The 24,603-nt window shown below is 42.6% G+C and overlaps 1 protein-coding gene across 2 annotated transcripts in view; it reads right to left on the bottom strand.

Moving 5' to 3' along the window:
- UBE2K (ubiquitin conjugating enzyme E2 K) overlaps window positions 1–24,339 on the bottom strand; it is a 355,329-nt gene extending 330,990 nt beyond the window's left edge. The window contains exon 1 of one of the 2 annotated variants that reach the window (XM_086963963.1): window positions 23,852–24,339. In XM_086963963.1, the coding sequence (XP_086820089.1) occupies window positions 23,852–23,914 (63 nt within the window). In that variant the 5' untranslated portion in view covers window positions 23,915–24,339. The remainder of the gene's footprint in view (window positions 1–23,851) is intronic. The other variant, XM_086963964.1, reaches the window with a different exon arrangement.
- Between the last annotated feature and the right edge of the window lie 264 nt (window positions 24,340–24,603).

The following is a 24,603-nucleotide window of genomic DNA, read 5'->3' on the forward strand; positions in this document are numbered from 1 at the left end:
TCTGATAGCTGTCCACATTCCTAAATACGGGCCACAATAGGTCTGAAGCAGACACCTTCAATGCTCACGCATTGAGGGTAGGTCTGCTCGACCTAAAAAGGTGCTTCCCAACATAGGAGTCTTGGATTAGTGTGGATGAATAAGGATGCCAATGAGGAGAGAAGGGATGCTAATGTTAGAAGGAACTCAAGAAGGAGGCAGCTCACATTTCCGACTGGTGGTGTCCTGTGCAGGCAACAGACCGTTACACCAGAGGAAAGGGGCGGGAACAGCGCTATGTTAAAAGAGATCGAGCTAGAGAATCAGCCAGTAAAGAAAATACAAAAAAAAAAACCTGCAGGTATCATTTACAGTATTATTTAGTACTAAACTATTTAAAAAAACAGGGGACCCCTACAATACTAGGTTTGCTATACGAAGGCAAATAAAAATTGTGTAGGCAAAGTGTAAGTATAGCAAACATTCAATTAATAAGTGCCATATCTCTCAAAGCAAAAAACATTTATACTACATAAAACGAAAAGCAACCTAACTACTGCTATTATACATATTGCAACACAAAATACTTTGATATAAACATTTTTAGAGTCACATGATTAATTCTCAAATATTTTTTTCCTTTTATAGTTCATTAAATTGTGAGATCTATAAAACATAGAAATTGATTATTTACATAAAAAAAGAAGAACAAAAAAGACACACGAAAATTACAAAATGTCACACAGGACCGGTATATATTATGTTGTTGTGGGCAAATATGGCGCCCAACGTTTGGTAAGGCGATAATTTAACGCTAGATACTAGAGTAACTCAGTCGTGCTTTTCACACAGACCCCTTTTTTCCGTAAAATACTCCAATAGACGTCTGGAGTGGGTAAAAGGTTAATATCCGCCAAAACTGAGTAGGATGAAAATCCTATGTATTAGTTTTTGGTTTGTTCAACATTGAAGGATACAGTGTTCCAAAATATTGTGCACCTAATCTTTGTTTCCTTTAAACTTGCTCTGAAAACTTCCAGTCGACAAAATGTCGGAGAGCGACAAAGAAAGGGAGAGAGCTAGAGTAGCAGCTCAAGCAGTCTTAGATGCCACAAGTCTCCAACAAAATTACACGGATGCTATACTCATCCTGGTAAATGTAAGAAAAACCATAACTACAAAACTTATAGAAAATGGAGTATCATCGAGGGGTGGTAAAGTAATCTTTGTTATAGAGGCGCATGAATATCGGCAGACAGAGGTATTCTACTCATGGGTTCAGTTCCCTGCAGCAGATGCAGGAACACAGGAGTTCCACTTCTACAAAGTAGAGGAACCTCCAGCGGAATACTTTCCTTTCGAGGACGTTGAAATTCCACTAACTTACCAAGAGCAACAGCTGTGGTTTAAAGGCGCCCTACAACATCAAAATCACATTACCAGGCTCGGTCCACTAGGTAGACCAGGAGCAACATGGCCGGTACTGGCCAGCTACACAACACATCCTGACATTAACGAAATGACAGGTCAGGAACTGTTAGCTCAGCTGAAACAGTTAATTAAAATACACAGACAATTGGTTCAATATGTCAAGAGGTCTTTAACAGTCCAACCAGCTGTAAGGATTCCACAGCAAACCCCTCACCAGGGGAATACAAACAAAATCACAGCACAGACTGTACAATCAGTCATTGGTAAATTACCCTCAAAGAGGGAACAAATTTCGTTCTGGTTAGCTCAGAAAATGACTCAAAAAGAGGCAGTATTCCCTGATAATACACAATTCTGACAATCGGTTTACCAATGGGGATAGCACAACATGTTGAGAACGGTGACACTTGGGCTACAGTCTTTGCTTCAATCTACACAAAAACACAAGGTGTCCCGTCTATGGCGGTAATACCAGATGTTCTGAGGCAGATTCAAAATGAATAAACAGAACCGGCATTAAATCTAGGAATGACATTACTGAAAGATTTCAAAAAGGTCTCAGCTATAATATTAGCCAACATTAGAGGTGAAGCAGCATCCGTGGCAATCCGCCAAAAGTTAAAAAAACAGATATAACAGACAGACCATATGAGCTTGCTAGAATTATTGAAAAATCTTATGAATGAAGAACTAGGAAGAGATAGTTTGGGTGGGAAACCAGTAAAAGCCGAATAATAGAAAATCCTGAAAAAGTGTTTATTAAAAACTATCTCACTACTCCTAAAAAGAAGTGGGAAAATAATAAACAGACATTTCCCAAAGAGAAACGTTTTCAGTCCAGAGGAAGATCTCCCCGGCGGGGAGGTAGGTCTCCCCAACGGGAGACCTCTGAAAAAAGGTATAACCTTAGAAATAGGGATAATCTAAGAAAACCTGATAGATATCAAGATACTGATACACGTTCCTCTCGTACCTTTCAGACTTCCTCGCAGAAATCCAAGGACTATCAGAACAGAAAGAGGAACGCGTGAAGTCCAAAGAACTGCACGTTCCAAAAAAATAAGAAAACTCAATTCACCAAAAAGAAGCTAGAAAGCATAAAGATCAGACATGCTGAGGATCTTGAGGATACAACTCAAGAACGGGGAGTGGGCCCAGACAATGCTAGACAGCGCAGCAGAAGTCACCATAGTTCGCAAGATCATGAAGGATCATCTGGAGACAGTGGACTTGAATGAATCCATTCAAGTTGAAACTGCAGACACCAGGGTTAGTGTACCCCACGAGTAATATGAAATAACACTCCGGATAGAGGGGGACCTAACTAGAAAAATAAGAGCACTCTCTTGGGAGAAGCTCTCTAAGGGCTGTGACATTCTCCTAGCTGACCAAGACTGGCCACCTGAATTTGTCAGGGAGTGCTCACATGGCGAAGAGATAATTATGCCAGCCTTCTCAAATTATATTCCAATTCACAAAAAATACACATACGCCAGAAAATGGGTTGTGGCCCAGGCTCCAGCATTATATAAAAATCATGTGGGATGGGATGAGGACTCTCCTCACCATAAAATCCAGTTTAAAAAAAAAAAAAACCTACTGCACAGAGGCAGTATCCAGTTAGCAAGAAGCTAAAAACAAGTCAGGGAGATTTTAAATAAACTTGAATACCAAGGGATGAGTGAAACATGTACCTAGTCAATGAAACATTCTTTGTTTCCTGTCTCCAAACCAGACAATTCATATCGTCTAGTATTAGATTACAGACATTTAAACTCTTGTTGCAAACTTTTGCAGTACAAAATGCACATAGTGCAGCACTGATGAATAACATCGTGCGGAAAAAATATAAAACCACATTAGATATTTCAAATGGGTTTTTCTGTCATAACATTGCACCTGAAAGCAGGCATTTGACTGCTTTCTCAATTATGGGGACACCGACAATTTTGCCGTCTCCCCCAGGGATTCAAGAATAGTCCAGGGTTATTTTCAGTCAGGGTAACAGAGTTACTACAAATGTACGACGATGAGGCATTATCTTATGTCGATGACATCTATCTCACAGACGACTATTTGGACGTACACTTGAAAAGAGTGAACACCATACTACTTGGGGGTCGCATCTGAAGGGTATAAATTCAATTTTAAGAAATCACGAATTGCCCACCTCAACGTCCTATTTCTAGGCTACGAGTTATCAAGTGAAGGCAAAAGCCTGGCAGCTAACTTTCTAGAGAAATGTGCGCTGCTCCAACCTCCAAAGACGCTGAAGAACTTACAGTCAATTCTAGGTTTCCTGAATTTTGGACGAACTTATGTTCTGAATTACGCAGAAAGGGTTAAACCTCTCTACAAATTAATCAAACCTGATTTCAAACCAACTAATTCGACTCAAAACCATACAGAAATTTTGCGTTCAGTGCAAAAAGACATGTTAGCAAAAACACAGTTAGAAACACGCGACAATGTGCGCAACCTTGTGATCCGAATCATCCCAGGAAGATGCGGATTCACATACCTGACCTTTAATGAAGGTGAAAAGGTACCAATAGCATACAAATCACATTTGTACATACAAGCGGAAATAAAATTCACTTCTACAGAAAAAATTCGGACAGCGGTTCAAACTGCAGTAGCAAAAGAGCTCTCGCACAGGGAAAACGAATAATGATTGTTACACCTGTACCTGCCTAGGAGGCAGTGACAAAAGCGAGCATTCCAAATGCAAAAGCTTTACATCCGAGATGGATACAATGGGTTAACTCTCTTGCTGCAGACATTGAATACATCTTTGACCCCTATTTGAAGACACAAGAATTTTTACAATACGAGCACGAATGTCCTCTGCCGACCGAGATTCTGCCTCTAGAACATTACAGCTGTATAATATATACAGACCGATCAGCACAGCCCGCAGTTGGGGGTAAACAAGCATATAGTGCTGCGTGCGCGATTGTTATAGGTCGCTGGCGCGAAGGTAAATTCAGACCTAGGGTCACAAAAACTCAATCACTGAGACTGTACAGCTCAGCGAGCTGAACTACAGGCTTTCAAGATGGCGCTTGAAAACACCAATCGTGAATTCTAATAGTGTGCGATTCGTATTACTGCGTCCAGTCTTACAATGAGTATCTGCAGAACTGGGTTCAAAACAGTTTCAAAGACGCAAAAGGTAGCACAATTAAGCATAAAACGCTTTGGGAACAAATAGTTCTTTTACAGAAAGAACTACAAAAGACTCACGTGATTCACACACTGAGTCATCAGCGTGATGGCGTTCACGTTGCAGGGAATTCATTGGCTGATGAAGCCGTGAAGTCAACTATGCAAACGGCTGCCGTAGCAGCAATCACTCGGTCAAAAACAAAAATAGACAGCGAAATAATGCAAGCTGTCACTGCTTCAGTCGAAGACAGTGGTAAGACACTCCCGAAAGGCTTTCCAGTAAAGTACTCATCTATAACTGATGCGAATAATGTTCCTTTTGCTCAAATCCCTGGAGTGGGGGATAGGGCAATTCCAAACATGGAACATAGGTTAGGACTAATCTTAGCAGCACATAAAGGACTGGCCTCTGCACACGCAGGAGTTTCTGCCACAGTATCATTATTTAAACAGAGATATTGGTGGCTACGCATGAGGAAACAAACTAGAAACTATGCTCTAGAATGTGAAATCTGTCAAAAAATTAAAGTTTCTACAGTGAAGCAACCTGCACAGACGCCCCTTCTGATTTCAGATAAACCACTGGAGTGCATTTACCTGGACCACTGTGATCCCTTAACAAGGGTTGGCAACTATAAATATATCATGGTCGAAGTGGATTCCTGCACAAGATTTATTTGGATGTGGCCCCAGCGCTCGGCTGACGCCAGGCCTGTTATAAAGGATTTGCGAGTCTTTATCTGCACATACGCAATTGGCACGCTACATTCTGACCAGGGTTCTGCGTTTAGCTCTCGAGCTTACAAAGAGGCCATGGCTAGCTTGGGCGTTGCATTGCAGGAATTCTAGTCCCTTCCATCCTGAGGGTAATGCGGTAGTGGAAAGAAAAAACTGTGACATAAAGCAATCCATAACAGCTAAGGTATTAGGTTTGGGTGATGGGTGGGTCAAACATCTAATAAGTGTCCAACGTAGTCTCAACAATCTGCCAAGAAATTCTCTGGGTGGAATCACTCCATATGAATTACTATTTGGTACTAGAATGATAATCGAAGACCTTGATTGTCAAACTTCAGTGGTGGAACAAAAACCCTTTGATGTCAAAGATAGTTTGGCTGTTTTTCAGGACTTAAATGAAACAAGAAGAAGTCTGAGTACCACGATACAGAAGCCAACTACCACTGAAGAAAAACCACCTGTCCCAGCAAGACCTGTCTGGATTCCAAAGATTGGGGATCCAGTCAGGGAAAAGATCGCGGTAAAGAAGGAATTTGGGCCTTCTTACAGAAAGGCAGTACCTGTCTTGGCAATCCAAGGAACAAGATCAGTAGTACTACCGCCCCTTGCTGGTAAAAGGGAGAAAAGACTTGTCCATCAACCTGGTCAAACTGAAAGACTTATCACCTTTGATAAACCTGCAGTAAGAAAATAAGGACTATGTAACAAAACTATGGCCTCTTGAGACCCAAATAACAGTTCGTCAAGAAACACTTGTCTACAATGATGTAGCCTCAGACTATACCAATATGACAAAGGAAGAAGCAACTCCAATGATTAATAACAATCCTGATGCAATTCCAACAATTGCCAAAACTGCCTCTGGCTATTTTATCAACTTTGATACATTTTCTGAGGATCCCAGTGAACCTGAAGAAACGCTAGCAAATAAAACTTTCAAAGAAAAAACATAACCGAACTCTTTCATCAACTTGAAAAAACATATCTGGTTTCACCATGGATTGAATTTGATTGTGTTAGGTGTACTTTTCCTCCTGCTCTGGCTCATTCTGGTTTTAAGCTTGGGAAAAATGATAGATGGAAAATACAGTACAATGGACACAGCAAGTCAGAAAACCAACTTGGTCCTGAAACCTCACAAATCATCCCATCGTGAAAAAAGAGACCTGTCATCAGTGAACATCACAGCCGTTCCTATACCTGGTGGTATAGCATGGGACAGAACTGATTATGATATCTATGGCCCAGTGGAGCTGCTGAAGATTGCACGCCAGTTCAAGGTTTCTTTTAGTGACTTTGTATCCCCCAGCACATTTTCTGATGATTGGGACGTTAAGACTATTAATAATATGATGTCAGATTTAGAAAGGTCTGCAAAATTTACAGAACATGAATACTTAGAAGGTTCATCAGATTATGTACAAATGTATTGTTTTAATCACTATGTCACCATTATTTGCATAAATCTGCAAGCCCTAGGAATGTTTTTACTTGGGAACATTGTCCAACGCTGCCAAAGGGCAGCTCAAAAACATTTTATGGAAAGTTTCTGTACTTCTCAGGGTTTAATGTGACAAATCCAGAAACGTTTTATTTAAAAAATGTGAATAAGACAGGAATGAAAACGATGTTGACCAATACTAAACAAATGTATTCTGCAAACGTTTATGCTCAGCAGTCTAAATTAGGTTTTGACTTTTGGAAAGACAACATTGAGACAAAAACTGTCTGAGGTACGAAAGATTGGCAGGCGCAAGGTTTAGAAGCCTTGTTCAGAGCCTGCACTATACCTGAACAAATAATGTTTTTAAATGACATTGTTCAACAGACTTCTTGTTTTGGCCTGGCTAAGATAAAAGATTTAAATAAACGTCTATACCTAAACCCACATCTGAGAGTAATGATACTACAGAAAAGGAGGTAGACGTACCATATATTTTAAAACCCAACAGAACTAATCCTGATTGGAGAAAATGGTTATTTTGGCCCACATACACTAATAACTGTCATGATAGATTCCTGAACAAAACACAGGGGTTACAAATGAACAGGCCAGCACAATGGGCAGCTGCCGGCACTGGCATTGTTGCAGGGCTTCCGAGGTTGGGACTCAATAGGAATTTCCACATTAGGCCATGTCCTGAAGGGCACATCACTTAAATCCTTCCAAGAACTTAGTGAAGAATTCTGCATGCCCTGCATGTAGTTCTTTAGGTATCTACAGTTCCGGCATGCCCTTACACCCACACTGGAGGGATTAATACCTTGCCTGAATTTAGCCCAATAGAGGCTGAGGGGTTCATGGGGGACCTGGGGGAGAAGAAAATATCCCGTATATACCAGACACTAGTCACACACTGCTCTTCTGATCTACAGCCACTACGAGATCACTGGGTGTGCGATGTGGGGGAGCTGGAGGAAGAGGATTGGCAAGAAGCTCTTGAATCCCCCAGAGGAGCGGCTATCACCATGCGCTTGCGCCTAATACAGTTTAAGTACTTCCACCGTGCCTACTATACTAGGGAGAGATTGTGGAGGGCAGGCCTGATTGAGTCTCCAGCGTGTTTGAGATGTAGCCACGACATGGGTGATTTCCTGCATAGAGTATGGGGCTGTGATGGTCTGGTGGGATTTTGGACCGGGGTTTGGGACTGTCTGTCGGAGGTGCTGAGATGGGACCTCCCTCGTACCCCAAAATTAGGCCTACTTCATGTTTTGGAAGGGGTGGGGGGCAACCTCTACAAGGGACACCTACTCCTACTGGGCCTTACAGTAGCAAAGAGGGATGTGGCTCAGGCATGGAAGGACCCCAGAGCTCCCAAAGTGGTTGCATGGAAAAAAGGCCTCGACTTTTGCATAGAATTGGAACGGCCAGTTTTTTAAGCCAGAGGCTGTCCCAAGAAACACTATAAAATATGGAAAAGGTGGGCGGACTACAGGGGCCTGTGGCTGGAACCTCCGGAACCGATGGGAGACGTGGAGGGGCAGGTGTGATGGGAACATGGGGGTTGTACACTGTTTTAAGTATGAACAATTTATGCAGTATCGGAGAGACGCTGTGCAGGGGGTGGGAAGGGAAGGGAGGGGCCAGGGAGGTTGGGAAAGGGGGTGGGGAGTTGGAGGGCATGTTTTCTAATGTTAACTGAATCGCTGATTATGATGTACTGTACTAGCTGCGGTTCCTCCAGGGTACGGAGTGCTGCGTCTTCTATGCGGTTCCTACAGAGTGCTGCATCTTCTATGCGATTTATCTATAAAAAGAGTTAAGTCGACCTGGACTTTACCTTACACAGACAAATGTTGGAATAAGGGAAAGGAGGTATTCCTTAGTGGTAAAAATTGTAAGAACTCACTAAGTGGTACACTTTTGTGCCAAGGTATTAATTTACATGGAGCCTGAAAATGTTCTGCAAATAACCTCTTGCCACCTGCACGGTACACCCTCCACAGTGATAGAACCAATTTTCAGGCAGCTATCCAATGGCAGCTACGTTATGCTCAATGACCACAGCTGTTGTGGCATGTTGCCAGGAAAACGTTCTCTTGTTAGTGTGTTATCCAGGGTCACTTGTTGTATTGACTGAGTAAAATAGTTATCTATTGCTTCCGCGACTCTAGAGAGATACGTTCCTTATCCTGGGGAAACAAAGTGGTCATGTTTATGCGGTTGTCAGAAACTAATCCCTTCTTGTTTATTTGAGAAAGTTTCTAGTGACCTCTGAGCTAGCTGGCACTCACAATTAAGTTTAATATATACGATAGAGACCTAGTCGACCTCAGTCCTACGTCTAATCTATAGTATGTTATTCCAATGCGCAGAGCATATTGGGAATATAGGAACTACACTACACCACGTAGATTGTTTTCTGTGTAATGTTATTCTCACTGTCCAATGTTACATAAGTCAGAGTAAGATGTACGCATACTTTTGATTTATATTTTTTTGGAATATTTGTTTTTAGCCCCTCATTTATTGGGTCCTGTCTAAGAGCAGAGGTTACAAATTATAATTTGTGCTGCTGAACCAGACCCATGAGGGAATAACTGGTTTGGCCCGTTTTGGATATCGGCTCCCCAGCACAGGAAAGCTGGGTCTTCCAAACAAATCGGTATTTTATGATTGCCTCTAAATTGGTAAGTGCTGGCTTCAGAATCTCCCATCCCACTTCTCTGGTACGCCCTTTTTCGATGCAATCATAAAAACCCTGGACCGAGATGGAGGGAGAAGTGGTCTACCAGACTCTTGACTATAAGCAGGACTTTTTTTCTGGCCATTGGAATGAGTATGGTATCCACTACTTAAGAACCTCTGCACCAGTTTTTTCATGAGCACCTTGAATATATTCAAAATGTCAGTGGGAATATATTGCTTAACAGAAATCTCAGTAGTCTGACTCAGAATAGTATTGTAATGTTGTGAAGACCAAGACGGTGGAATCCACTCTCCTAAAATTAGAACAAGGTTTTTATGCATCAGGAGATACAGTTGCGATGCTCTTGGGTAGGCTGCCAGCCCTGCCAAGAACCACACATCAAGAGTTAGACTAACCCATTTCAGAATAGTGGTCAGCATCACTGCACTGAAAGTCTGAGTCACGCATCAGCTGTCAAAGCAGGAGGTGTGATAATGCACTATTACAGACAGTGATTTAAATTAAGCTGGAGTAGCAACGAGCAGTCATGGCGTGCACTGCTCCCAGCAGGCGTGGGGGCTGGCTGACCTGCCTTTAACTCTAGGTGCTGCAGTGCTACAATTTAACACACTGATACTCATTACCGATTCACCAGACACTGCACGCCACAGCATTATACTATCACAACTAACGTCACAGGAGTCAGTGTCCAATGGTTAGTGCCGAGACAGTGTGATCAGGACATGGTTGTCAGACATTCACTTTAAAGGGCAAATGCGTACTCCTGTGGACGCAAGTGTGCGTAAAGTGAGAATTATTTGGCAATTAGAGGCAATGGCAGTGCAGCTCTCACTTCTCCCAAAGACGACATTTTGAAAAATACACTCCAATTCATACACTAGAACATGTACCCACAATTTTAAAGATGTACAAATAACCAATGCTCCTAAACTCCATTTCAGAAATACATAGGTTTCCTTGATACCCATCTTTCACTCTACATATTTCACCATATGAATTGGTCTATACTCTGTATACAATGGAAAACCATAGTGTGGTGGAGCTTTGTGGTTGGCTCTGGGTACTTGTACAAACTCTATATATCCCCACAACCAGAAGGGTCTACCAGACGTAATGGTATATTGCTTTTGTAAAACGGCCACCATGACAAAAGTTACAGATGTAGTAAAGGTTGTCACAAATGACCTTAGTTTCCTACTCAATTTCAATATTTCTTTATTTCAACAGTTTTTGGGAAAACCTAGAGGGATATACACATATGAACCCTTGCTGAATTCAGAATGTTGTCTACTTTCCAGAAATCTATAGCTTTCCTAACTCACTGATGCGTTTCACACTGGTTTCCACCATAAACTGGAAGTAGGTTGAGAGCACAAAACAAATAGGAATAATGGGCTACCTATTCAAAACATTCCAAAACTGGTACAAAATAAGCTTTTTTTTTAAAAATCAGATCTGCATGCTCATTAAAGCTAGGAAGATGATGACTTTAGCACAGCAAACCATTTGCTGATGCCATTTTCGGGGGGGGGGGGGGGGGGGGGGGGGAGACACTTATCTGGAGCTCTTTCGTCCCATTTTCCTCCCAAAACTTAAAATGTTGCTATATTTTGCCTATTATCTCGGACCCCTCCAGGGAAATCCACAAACCATGGGTACCTTTGGAATCCCCAGGATGTTAGGAGGGAAAAAAAGCACGCAAATTAGGCCTGGATACATTATGTGGAAAACAAATTATGGAGTCCCAGGTGTGAACTACCACAAATAGCCATGAAAAAGGCTCAGCAAGGGGGAAGAGCATCAGTTACAGGGTTAAAACACAATAACATCAAGTTCAATTTAAATATGCCAGCAATCAAGTCACAAATAGCTCTACCTTCTTTGTATATTAGAAGGTAATTACGCAGGGCCTAGTCCTAAAAAGGCTTAATATTGACACCACAGAAAAATAAAGCAAAGTGTCAAATGTGTTATTCTACCGAAAATATAGTTTAAATACAACCCCACAACTTATCAAACTAGAGTATGTTTAACGAGAAACTGAAAAAGAGAACTACATTCATCTGTACGTCTGACCGTCTCAGACGTACTTTACCCCAGTATATATGCAGGTATACATAAGGGTTTGCTAGCAGTCTCCACTTCGGTCACTTTATTCAATTAATTGTAAATTCCAAAATCCCAACTTTTTTGTTAACATATTTTCTTCTGAGTGCAATCAGTGCGAAGCTTAAGTTCAGATACTCAAAATAAAAATGCACAAAAAGACAAATACACGAAAATAGTTACATTAATTTAGTGTGCTGAATATTTCATTATAATCCGCTGTAAAACATCCAGTTTGCTTAATACATTCCAGGATAACCAGAAATGAAGCAATATCCTACTTTGCATCTTCGCAGTTCACTTACAGAAAAAGGTACTACAATATATTGTTTGATTTCGGACAAGAGAAATTAGATATCAGTTTTGCCCAAAAGCATAAAATCTATAGTAAAATGACTCTAGGGTTGACTTCAATACACTTATGACTATCACTGACTAAATTTTAATCGAAGATTTAAAAATGAGGCCTAGACACGTCCAAAACGTGTGCCTCCGTAAAATCCAAATCTTTAAATGTTCCAAGGCAAAAGAATACACATTTTAGAGAACCGTATTGTCCCAACATAGGTAATTACAGCAGCAATTTTTGCGATATAGACAATGGAGAGGGGACTTTGCTCTACCAGTATACAATTATTAAAATTACTATAATGGTAATGGTGGCCTATCTTATTAGCAAAATAAGAAGCGGAGATGGTCTTCGAAGGCTATACTACAGTGTTTTTATCTTCTGCCTAAAGCAAAGTTCGAATTACCAATCTAGCCATAAAGCCACTATGAACCTTTTGCATAAAAAATGTTTTGTACAAGGCATTGGATTTCATCAGCCTTACAAAACCTTTATGTTACCTCTGCAAATTCACAATTGTGTGCTCAGGTAATATCGTATCCTCTCCACACAAACATTGATGTTATTTTGCCTTAGCTTCGATTGCAAACATCTTCAAGCCAACCAATGGTGGAGACTGGTCAGTAATATATAATAGTAAGAATACAGGCATGTTATATTACTTATTCAGATACATGTGCTACAAAATGTATTCTACCCCAGGTTTTGGAGAAAATTGCTTATATTATGATGAGAGGCATCTATGCTGTTCAATCATGCAAGGTTAGCAAGAGGAGAGTTTGATGAACAGAATATCCACAAACGTGCATGGTGCATTTTAATCCTTCTAATCTCCCTAACAACAGTAAGGGATTGCACATCTTTAGAATAAATCATATTTAGGGGTGCTTTCCTCTGCTCATCATGATAAGTGCACAAATAGCTGACCATGCGCAACACAGGATTTTAAATGGCGCGGTAACTTGTGTGGGCACTGCAACCTTTGGAAAGAAGGAATACATGTGGAATTAGCAAATAATAGCTTGCTCCAGGATTAAAAACGTCGAACCAATCATAGTGTAAATACTGCACCCCACTGTACAAGTATAACAGCTTTGTAATGAGCAGCTTAAACTTTTATAAGTAACAAACTCCCTTCTGTACATGCTATCTATGGAATCCACCAGCACTAGCAGGAAGTGTATGAAAAGGAATTAAAGAGGTGGGGCCCACTCAAACGACCACCTACCTTCAATTTCTAGTGTTTAGGCACCTGCGCAAACCCCAATAACAGGAAACCACATTTTGTCAACTTTTACTTGTTTGCATAAACTTAGACTTTTGTGGGAAAAAAACCACAAGTTACATTCAATATCAAATGTTCTCAATCATTAATTAAAACGTATTCTCCACTTATTTACCAAAAGCAGCTTGCATGTGATGCAAGTTTTACCCATCAATCGATCCTACTCTAGCTAGCTATACAGGAAACATTTTTGACAAATTTCTTAAGCAGCTATATCTTTAAATCCCGAAAAAAAAGCACTCACTTCTGCAGGTTGATTCGAGTAAAATTTCTCATAACAAAAACAAATATTTGTTCAAGAAATGATTGAAATATAATGATATTAAAATTAAATCATGCTGATAGTGAAGCAATCAAAATGTGTAGGCCATCAATAAACACTTAAGTATTTATTTCATTGGATGCCTGAAAAGTATTTTCAACTGCAACTTCAGAGCCTTAGGTCATTCGATAAAACCCAATGTCATCACTGTTGTCATTTGCTTTTTGTCAGCAACCTCTTTGTAATGTAACGCATTTCAATGAAACCTCTGACAATGATGTACTCTCTAGAAAACAAGGGAAAGTTATTTTAACCTCAATGAAAGCAATCACTCATGACAATTACATGACTTCAAAAGATTGTTAGCAACTGTCAGGTAAACACTTGCATGAACATGTTATTTACCGGCAATTCTTTGCGGGGTGCACACGTCGCAGCTTTCCTCTAAAACGACCATATCTGCAACTATTAGAGCATCAATGAAAGCAAACTGGCTGGTCTCACTTTCTTACCAGCACAGAGTTAAATGTGAGGAAGATTCCTTTCGACATTTAGAAATCCTGACACCGCACCCAGGTCAGATATTCTATTCACCATTTCTTAAACTGATTGTTATCCTTGTATCCATACGAATAGTACAGCCTTTCCTACCCAGATGGGGCGTACTTCACTCTCACATTTGCGACATTGACAAGCATCTCATGTTTTGTCAGCTTTCAAGCAAGAGGTAAACAAGCAAGGACAAAGACAATAAATAGGCCTCACTGTTGTGACCTACTGACCGTGCCAATTGTCTTTAGCCACACTGAACAGCATGCATGATGAGATGCAACCTGACTAAAGTTAAAAAAACAAAGACCTCTGACGCAGCCATCCGTGTAATTTTGTAGGTGCACCCACCACGTATGCGCGTGCCTACAAAAATGATCACTTTTCAGGTCGAGCATTTGAGACCTCTTGTATATACTTTAGTATATACTAATATGTGTAAGTACTTTGTGGGCTCTGAAGATCAGCCCTAGGACTTGTTTGCTTCCGCTTAGAGAATTTTTTTTCTGTTCAACTGCCTCTATTTAACTGTCTGGATAGAAAATGACCAGCAGAGGTCAGTAAAATACCAGAATCACTTTAGTATTCTCTAGATTCCAGTCCATAGAAATTGTTTTCCACGAGCACCTATAGACAATATTTTTTTCAAATCTTGTATTTTTAGTGATATGCCCACCGAAGGCCCCAATTTTATATTAAAAACAGAGCTTTGGACTATACCATTTTCCGCTGAAAGGCAATATTTCTCTCCATGTGTTTCCATACCTGGCGTGTCAAGCAGTTGGTGCTTACTTTCCCTCTGTGTTAAACAACAGTAGATGTTTCAGCACCCAGGCTAATGTGCTGCATAGCTAAATACATTTAAGGTCCCAAATGTTAGACAGATTGCATTGCAAATGCTTGTTTTTTTAGTTACTGATCCGAGTTGGATTAGTAGCTAAAAAGAAAAAACGTGCAACAAAAAAAAAACCTTTGTTTTAAGAGCAGGAGGAGGATCGGAAGCAACGTGGGAGATTGCGTGGCGGGAATGGCAAAGCAACACGGAGGATGGTGGGGTGAATGGCAAAGCAACATGGAAGGGGACGCAAAGGCATCAGGTTAGGGTCATAGAGCAACGAAAGTGCAGGGGGAGAGAAGGACACACGCGAGACAGTTTGAAAATACATGAACTTTCAAGGAGTGGTTAACACTAAAGAAAAAAGTAAAGCTTGAAAAGCAAGCAGTGGAAGCAGGGATGCCAGCCAACCAAGGAGATCGTAACAAGGCATGGGGGAAAACAGAAATTGACAAGCTGGAACACCAATAAGAAGCAGGCAAATTAGAGTGACAGTGAAAGCCATCCAATGATAAGCAATAGGCAGTCTCCAAGCCCCTATATGTTCCTGGTAAGCCACAATATGTCTTGCAAAACACAGTGCATGCATGGTCTATTAGACTCACCCTTACAAAAAAAAATAAGGAGGAGGAGGGTTGAACCCCAACAACAAACACAGAAAAAGATATATCCCATAGGCATTAAACATGTAAATCAACAGATTAAATGCATCATAAAAATATATCTTCCTGAAACACCTTCAAGATACAGATAGATAAGTTGCATAGTTAATAAAAAAAAATAATAATAGGAACGCTATTTACAGTAAAAACTCCTTTGGGAGAAATCATTAAGTCCATCAGTTCGGAACATATGCAATGTATCTGCCTATTCAATGCAATTTGAATGTGTTTTATGAAAAAAAACTCAAATATAAATGCAATTCTAGGTAAATATGATGTATTTGTTTATAATGCATTTAAGCTGGTGGTTTGTATTTTGCTTTCTGAAATAACTGTCAAGGAAGATCATATATACATACATATATACATACATACATACATATATATACACACACACACACACACACACACACAAACATACACGAGTTTTTCGGTGGCCATCGAGACCAGATATTGCTGATAACATTCTCTCTCAGTAATATATCCTACTGGAGAACCGTTAATAACTTTTATTATACATAATAGCTTCATGCAATCCTACAGAAGCAATTGCTTTTAATAGCCATTCTTCATGATGTACTTCTAGATCTGTCATTAGCTCACTTTTGGACTTCACAAAGTAGCAATTTTATAACTGCTCTCCCTTTTTCAAACCTGCTCTAACTTTTCAGCACTCACCCTCACCATTAATCACCATCAACTGCTGGTTGCAGGTAATGTCAGCACTCCTACCAGCCAAGTATATTTAATTGTTTGATTCCTTACTTGTGCACAAGGTTGTCTCTCTCAGAACAGTATGCACTGCTGCTCTATAAGTGTCTACTTGACACTCAATTTCAATAACTTCTTTACAAGAAGATGTGGTTGAATTATTTTTTTTAATGTATAAATTGCCTAAGACCCAATATTTATTCTATGTACTTATTTACAGACTATGGCAACTTTAGGGTCACTGATAACATCTTACCATCATATAATGAGGTCCATGGTGAAAGATCATACAGGCTTAAGGCAAAGGGATAAAGTTGAAGCATAAGATGACTGATGCCTCTCGCCACTATAAACCCCTAAGATAACGATTTAACAGTGACTCATTGTGAAGAAGTATGAAAGTGATCAATGAGTTCCTCAAAGGCAGAAGTCAAGGAGTATGGATGTGGTCATCATTCTACCTGCTATGCTTCACTCAATGCTCTCTCCAAAACGTACCATGTGTTGTAGGTATCAAAGACCCACTGCCCTGATCATGCTTATTCAATTCGCTTTGATGTTATTTACGTCCGAATTTAGACAGAGCTCAACACCAGAGTTTTCCTTATATCAATATACATTAAAATAGCCACTAACAACAACAGCTTATCAAACTACAGGACAGCCACCCAACGTTAAAATGTTAGAGCTCTATTTCTATATTTGTGAAGCACCGCGTGCATCATAAAGTTCCCTCTGTACTGATCAATGACGACCTACTTGATTTATTGGATATACTAATGTGTGGAATGTACAAGATTTCATGTTTGGAGCAGGAGAAGGGACTTTGGATCAATTAGGAACCATCAGAGAGGAGGTGCCAAGATGGCGACCGGGACGGACGTGTGAGCTCTCGGCTCCGCCGGTCGTCCGATCCTGCAAAGATATCCTGTCTGTAATCCTGCCTGCACCGCATCCAAACGGAAACAAACGTGCACTGAGGTCGCTGGCGCCCTATTGAGACCTTCGTCGGATGCCTTGTCGGTGAAATCGCACCGTTCGCTGACCCGAGATCTAGAGCCGTTCGCCGCCGCTGGACGCGGCTGAGCATTGTTTGCTGGGACGAGCGGGGAGAGTGCCGACCGTAGCGGAGGTGCAGCCGATCGTGGTGGTGGACAACGTTGGTCCCCCCCCACATTGTGGCGAGACTCCCTCCTGGATTGACCTGACTTCTGGCAAGACGGGCGCCCCTCACACGGCGCTCCCATTGACATGCTGCTTGCTACCAGGACGGAGTCCATCTTGGGGCGCCTTCCCTGTTGTGGTTGCCCGCACTACTGGTGGCCGAGGGGGATCCCGTTCTACTCTGTTTCGCGTCGGTGAGCCGCGTCTCCGGTGGCTCCCTCCTGCCCTGACCTCATCAGCGACGAGGCCCCCCCTTTCTCCGTTCTTTGCTCACTGCCGGAGCAGCCATGTCGCCCCCCCCCTGCTGAAAGAACTGGAGGGTGCTCACTGGCTGGTGACTGATCTGCCTGAGCTGCCGTGTACTCTGGACCAGCTAATGCCGCACAGGGACCTGACTTGTGGCGATATCCTCTCTGCCCTCGCCGATCTGCGGGCGTCATGGTGGCGACAGTCCAGAGACCTGGAGCGGAAGATTGATAGTGCTGTGTCGCGTCTGGTGAGCCCGCGACCGCCATGCTCTCTATCACCGCTGATTACCCCTGGCCCAGATACAATGATGCAGCGTGAGAGTGAACCGGTGCAGAATACTACTGGATACAATGTTGGGTGCTTCTCTCCGGCTGAAGATACAGTTGCACAGTCTCCCCGCGTCTTGATGCCTGATACTTTGCCTGCAGAGTCGTCACTGTGGCCTCACTCGTCGTTCTCCTGTATGCTGTCCCCCCTTGCTGTTTCTGCCTCCGTGTTTATTTCTTTACAATTGTGGACGATGTGCCATCCTGATGTGGAGGGGGCGTCCGTCATTCTGGGCATTGAACTTACTGGTGATTGCATACGCCCGCCTCCTCCTTCTCTTCGTCTTCTTTGTTTGAAGCGGCCATCTTGCTTCTTTGTCCGGCCTGGGGGGAGCTCACGGCGGCGGCCATATCTGGAGGGATTTCAGCGTTCAGGCCAGGGCTGATGGAGTTCCTTGACTTGGCTCTGGCAGATTGACTGGTGACTGACTACATTTGCTATTGCTTGGCATGCTCATTTCTCTCCGGCTGGTACTCGTGGTTTTAAAAAAAAAATTTTGGCTCTTCCTAATGGGGTGAATGTATTAGGGGGCTGGAAGTCCGGGGGCGACTGTTATTGTTGGTGGTCCTCACTTGTTTCTGATCGGCTGGGAGGAACTCGGGTTGGGGCGCTATCTGATTCCCTGCAGGGGCCCTATCTGGGTATCCCTCCTCATTAGTGGCTATTACTTTGTATTTGCTCTGATATAGTGGATGTGGTGCAGGTCCTGTGCGGGTGGTGGAGTCCGGGACTCAGAAATAGTGGCCCTCCTCCGGGGTTAGTTATTTCGTGGGAGTTTTAGATTAGATTTTTCTTTTCTTGCTCCCTATTTCTCATGTGATGTTACATCTTTTTCTTTTCTTACTTTACTCTCTATTCTATATTTCGGGTTTATGGGGCGACAGACGCGCTGCTGGGGGGGGTAGGCCGTAGCCTTCGCATGCGTGTAGGGTGGGGGTTGAGGGCGGGGTTTTCGTTTCTTTTTTGTTCCTATGGTGCCTTGTTTTTTTCTTTTAATTTGACTTCTTATCTAATTTCTGTTCTGGGTCTGATATAGGGATTAGGAGGGATTGGGCTGAGCTGTAAATGGCGTAAAATCACTGCATGCTGATCTTGTTGTTTTCCTCTGCCCGCCATGCTGCCTGGGTAGTAACTTTCACGGATGGTTTCATGTTATGCTCCTGCCTGATCATGCTGTGAGATAATCGTACGGACTCAGTTCTCCTTGGTTTTTATTCTTTATTGCATTATATTTACGTCCTAAAAAATTTTAAACTAACCTTCATTATTACTGTTTCTCGGCGACACTAATTTACTCAGTGTACGGTTAATTGATTGTTGCTTATAAACCCTGCTGCCGCTGAGAAATTATATTGCTTGCTTCTGTGCTCAAAAGTCTTGTGGCCGGCCTGATGGTTGTAGGCCCGTATTTGTTATCCTTACATGCACAATAAAGGTTTACAAAAATTAAAAAAAAAAAATTAGGAACCATCAGGAAATGGGGTAATTTCCTTTGTTTTGAAATGCAGCACTTAATCTACTGCCGCCATTACTATTTGTAGCCAAGTTTTCAAGCTAATATCTGAAGAGAAGTTGCCACAGTTCACAGCTTTGGGGGCTTCACCACACCAATGCCTGTTGGCAGTAAAGGGTATTTTTAATTACTCAGCAACTGATGTGGTGGGCAGACAGTTGCATTAGGCTTTGAATTGTGTCAGACAAGTATTCTGTGGACTTGTAATGGATCACAACACAGTCGTAAAAATCAGTGCAAGCCAGCTATGGCCTAATTCGCATGGAATGTTAAAGAGAAGCATGATCTGCGTATCGTTTCACAAAAGATCAATTTGTGCATGAAGGTCCATGTGAGCTCTTAGGTACTGAAGAGACTTAGCCCCAACTCAGAAACAGGCTGCAAGGATATGCCGCAACCCAGTAGTGAAACAAGAAAGAACTGCAACAAAGCTAAATAGAGGGTCAAATTGTGTGGCAGAATAATAACACTGAGTGACTGCACTGTAACAAGACTAGTTGGAAATTGGGTTGTCAGAGTTGTGGGGTCAAGGAGAAGGTCAAGTTGCATAAAAGGATTAAATAATTGGTTCAAATGTATTGCTAGCAGAATGGGAAATGACCTAAGAACATGAGATTTTGGAAAGAATCAATCCTCGATTGCTGGAGTTACAAAGGGAGAAAGTTGAGGCTTTGGAAGCAATCAAAGGCAGAATGGAAACATTTCAATGCGACATTGAGTGTTGCGTTGACAGGAAAAAGGAAAACTTGGATCTCTTCAGAGAACATAATGTGATAAAAATAAGACGACAAGGTGTTTATGCTTTATTCATACCAATGGTAATGAAGGCAAACTAGAAGCAGGATTCTTTTTTAGAGTAGAGAGAGACTGAATAATATAGGTGAATGAGTTAAGTATGTTGTAGACTGATACCAGAGGAAAGAATCTGGCTTTAACAATACTTGAAATCTTACTCTGCCGATTCCTCATATTAATAATAAATCACTTGAAGGACATACACTGCAATCCTAACCAATATGACCACTGTATATAAATGTATGTAGTTACTCCTTCTACAGTGCAAATTAATATGAAGTCTAACAAAAAAGCAGAGAGAACAAAGAAGGGTAAACAGAAAATTCAACGTCTTCAAATGGTCGAATAGTCAGTCATCTTGTTACAGTGAAAAGCCTAGTTATGAAAAAAGTTCAGGATGCTTGCAGACAGAACATTCTCAGTGGCCCATGTCCTAAACAGAAAAGTCTACCACATTAGAGCTACTAAAACACTGACGTACAACATTCTGTAAGGCCCTAACTGAACTGTGCTCTATACATTCAACTACATTTTTTTAATCCTTTAACGACCAAGTTTCCTATTAATCTAAATCCTCTTACTGTGTTTAAATCAAGCACATTAATTTGTTCCCATCTGAATTGGGTATTTTATCTTTGGTACCCACTGGATCTCCTTCTGGGCATTAGGTAAGGAGTGGAGAGGAAGACTTTATATACCTGTATCCAAGGAACGCTTGATTTAACAAATAGCCTACATCAAGAAGGAAATGTAAAGCTTGTACACTTAGTGCTCAAACTACACTCCTTTATAAATAACAAAATTAACCCTGGTTTTACAACTCCTATTGGGACCAAGCAGACAACTTACCGGCAGCGTGGGACGAAATAGGTGCTCAAAACAATTAATTTAAAAAACGTACCACTTTCATCAATTGACCATAGAGGGAGTTAGTTATACTGCACTAAAAGTTCTAATACTGCAACTCAATTTGCAAAGCAGAGTTATAAACTATTCATCTATGCTCATTTTTGAACCACATCGAAGGAGGCTCCAATAGCCGCGAGATATTTTCCAAGCCTTAAAAATTTCACTTTGCCCTTTAATCACTGTCAACATCATCTCTGCATCCCAACAACTCAATGTCAACCTATCCAACTTCTTCCATAGCAGAATCGTAAACATTTACAGAAACCGCACACACCACCCAACCCAAAGAAATTGTTGCTAACCTACCCACCACCAACCAAGATGGCCACCTGACGGAATAGACAACCCTTACTAGTAACGACACAGCAGCAATCATGCACACCATCCACCCAGGGGCCCCACCGAACCTATGCCCCCACTAAATCTACAACGGGAACATGACTAATCAGTATCACCCGGACCCACATCATCAACACTTCCATCACGGCGGACACTTTTCCGGATGAATGGAAACTTACAGAAATCAAAGCCATCTTCAAGAAGCCCAAAGCAGGCCCATATCAATTGAGCAACTACTGATCTATCTCCCTGCTCCCCTAGCCAGACAAAGTGATTGAGAAGGCCATCAACAAGCAACTCACTTCGAACTACAACATCTTATAGACAAAACTCAATCAGAATTCAGAAAGAACCACAGCACCGAAATAGCACTCATTGTGGCCACTGACATTTGAATCATCCTGTACCGAAGAAAACATCCGACCTTATCCTGCTTGACCGCTCCGCTGCCTTCAACACTATCTCCCCTTACACCCTCATCAGAAGACTCCATGAGAGGGACATACAAGGAAGAACCCAAATGGTCAGTCGGTCACCTTTCACATCAGAGAACAAGAGAAAGATATGCAGAGTCTCATGAGGATCGTCCCTCAGCCCTACCCTTTCCGACATATATATGACACCTCTCGCCAACATAGTCTGATCACAAAACATCACTGTCATCTCCTACCCAAATTACATCCAACACATCCTCTCCCTGATGGACAAGACAACCATCACCGGGACCAACTTCAAGAACTGCATGACCATGGTAGCAGACTAGATGCGAACCAACTGCCTGCAACTCAACTCCAACAAGACAGAAGTACTGACTGGTCTTTGGTAACAAGACCTCCCCATGGGAGTCCACTAGGTGGCCATTGGAGCTTGGACTAACAGCCACACCCACAGACCATGCAAGAATTCTAGATGACAAGCTCAACATGAAGGCTCAAATCAACGCAGTGTGTACAGTCTGCTTCTACCTCTTATGCATGCTATGAAAGATCTTCAAATGATTGTCTCAAAACACCAGACGGCCTCTCAAGCAAGCACTCATCACCAGCAGACTTGACTACGGCAACACTTTCTATGCCAGAATTACCACACTCCTACGAAAAATCCAAATTATCCAGCACACTGCTGCAAGACTCAGTCGGCCTCCCATGCCACACCTACATCACACCGCACCTCAAGAAGCTTCACTGGCTCCCCATTCACAAATGCAGTCATTTCAAACTTCTCACACACAAATACAAAGTCATACAAAACACAGGGCCAGAATACCTGAAAAGCAGCACTTTCACCAACCTACCAGACTTATACCCTCTGCCTCAGTCATTCCTCGTAACCGCAAAAGCAAAACTGGAGGTTGCTCATTTCCCTATATAGAACGACCTCCCTCAACACATCAGAGCCTCCTCCTCACTTCTCAAGTTAAGCAAGAAATTGAGGCCTGGCTCTTCATATAAGCACCTTGGGGACCTCACACCTACAACAATGCCCAAGATCCAGGATACCCTCTCGGGTGATTAGTTCGCTATACAAATTACTATAACATTCCTTTACAAAAAGACAGTGCGACCTGCCCTTCCACATAACGAGTCCATGCACCTATTGGTAGCCGCGCAAAACAATCAGCCATTTTCAGTCCACAGCTGTATATTCCCAACACCTACGCCGGTTCAGCCCTTCTCAAAGCCTGCTTCAAACCCACCCGTGCCGCAAGCATCTTCGAAGATCTATGTGACGGCTGAGACTGTCATTGTGGGGGCTCTGAACACACGTGTCAAAAGTGTCCTGTCAAAGCCTAGCCTCCGAATAGCACAACGCCCATCCAACACACTAGGGTCAGCCTGGGGGCACGTGAGCTCGGGGAACCATAGGGCAAAGGGACCAGTGTAACTCCACGTGCGTGGGAAACTCATCACGGGGCTAGAGATCTCAGGCTGCCAGATGTCGGTAGTGACACTTACTCCACTCATTATCCTTTTTAACTAGGCACTACTGGGAGAAGGGTTTATCAAGTCTAAAGTGAGATGGCAAAAATCAAAATGGAAAGGAGAACCTACGACCAACAAAGTACGCATACCTGATATGGTACAAAAAGACATCCCTGCGGGGTGAGGTTAGGAGGTTTACCAAAAAGGAGGGGTGGGGGGGGTTGGCAAGTGTCTGCTCCACAGCAAGGTCTCTCCCTTGGAAGTGGAAGCAGGGTGCCACAGAAGTAAGGTATCATTACAAAGAGAATGTTTCCCAGAGGGTCTAGCCGAGGAACCAAGCAAGGTGTCACCGCGGGGGGAGCGCAAGTTGTTTCCCCGTGGGGTCGCGAGCTGTCAGCACTCACCTCCTCGCTCTTGAGCACTTCCTTAAACTCGCGCTTGATCCTCTGCACGGCGATGTTAGCCATGTCTGGAGCCGGGCGCTGCTCCTCCTCTCGCCCCTCCTCCTGCTCTCTGTGGCACGGTTGCCGCTGTTGGTCCCGCGTCCGGTGCAGTGCGCGGGGCCTGGCTCCGCCGCTCTATTATCCGCCCCGACTACTATTCAGCCGCCAAAATGGCGACGGGACCGCGCATGCGCACTGCTACCTGTCACAACGACACTCATGTGCGGCGTCTCCACCCGCTCAGTCAGGGGCGGCCCAGACTGGGAGGGAGGTGCTTACACAGGAGAGGAGGGAGGGGGAGGCCTACGGAGTCAAACCGGTGAAGGGGTTTGTGGTGGCGGACGTCACCGGTGGAGAATTCTGAAAGGCGTCGCTTTCGAGCGCGACGGTGCTTCGGCTAGCGCATCACAATAGGGCCGGTAGGCGGTCTGTTGTTGTCGGGCCGTGGTAGAAGTCCCGCTGCCCCTTCCCATTTATAGTCCGAGTCCTTAGACTCGTCCTCTTCATTAGAAAGCAGCAAGTTAAAGAGTGCGTATATGAGGGCCAGGTTCGCGTCGTTACCCTTACTCTGGAAAGACGTTATAATATAAAAAGTAAAAGCGTGCAAAATGCTGTTTTTATTTCATTTTGGAAAATGGGTTGACTTTTTGAATTTGCGAAAGGCAGCGTGCAACCATTACGTGCCTCCGGGGAATCGAAAAGTGCACATATTA

The sequence above is a fragment of the Lissotriton vulgaris genome, chromosome 3_2 (genome assembly GCF_964263255.1).
Source record: "Lissotriton vulgaris chromosome 3_2, aLisVul1.2, whole genome shotgun sequence".
Classification (NCBI taxonomy): Eukaryota; Metazoa; Chordata; class Amphibia; order Caudata; family Salamandridae; genus Lissotriton; species Lissotriton vulgaris.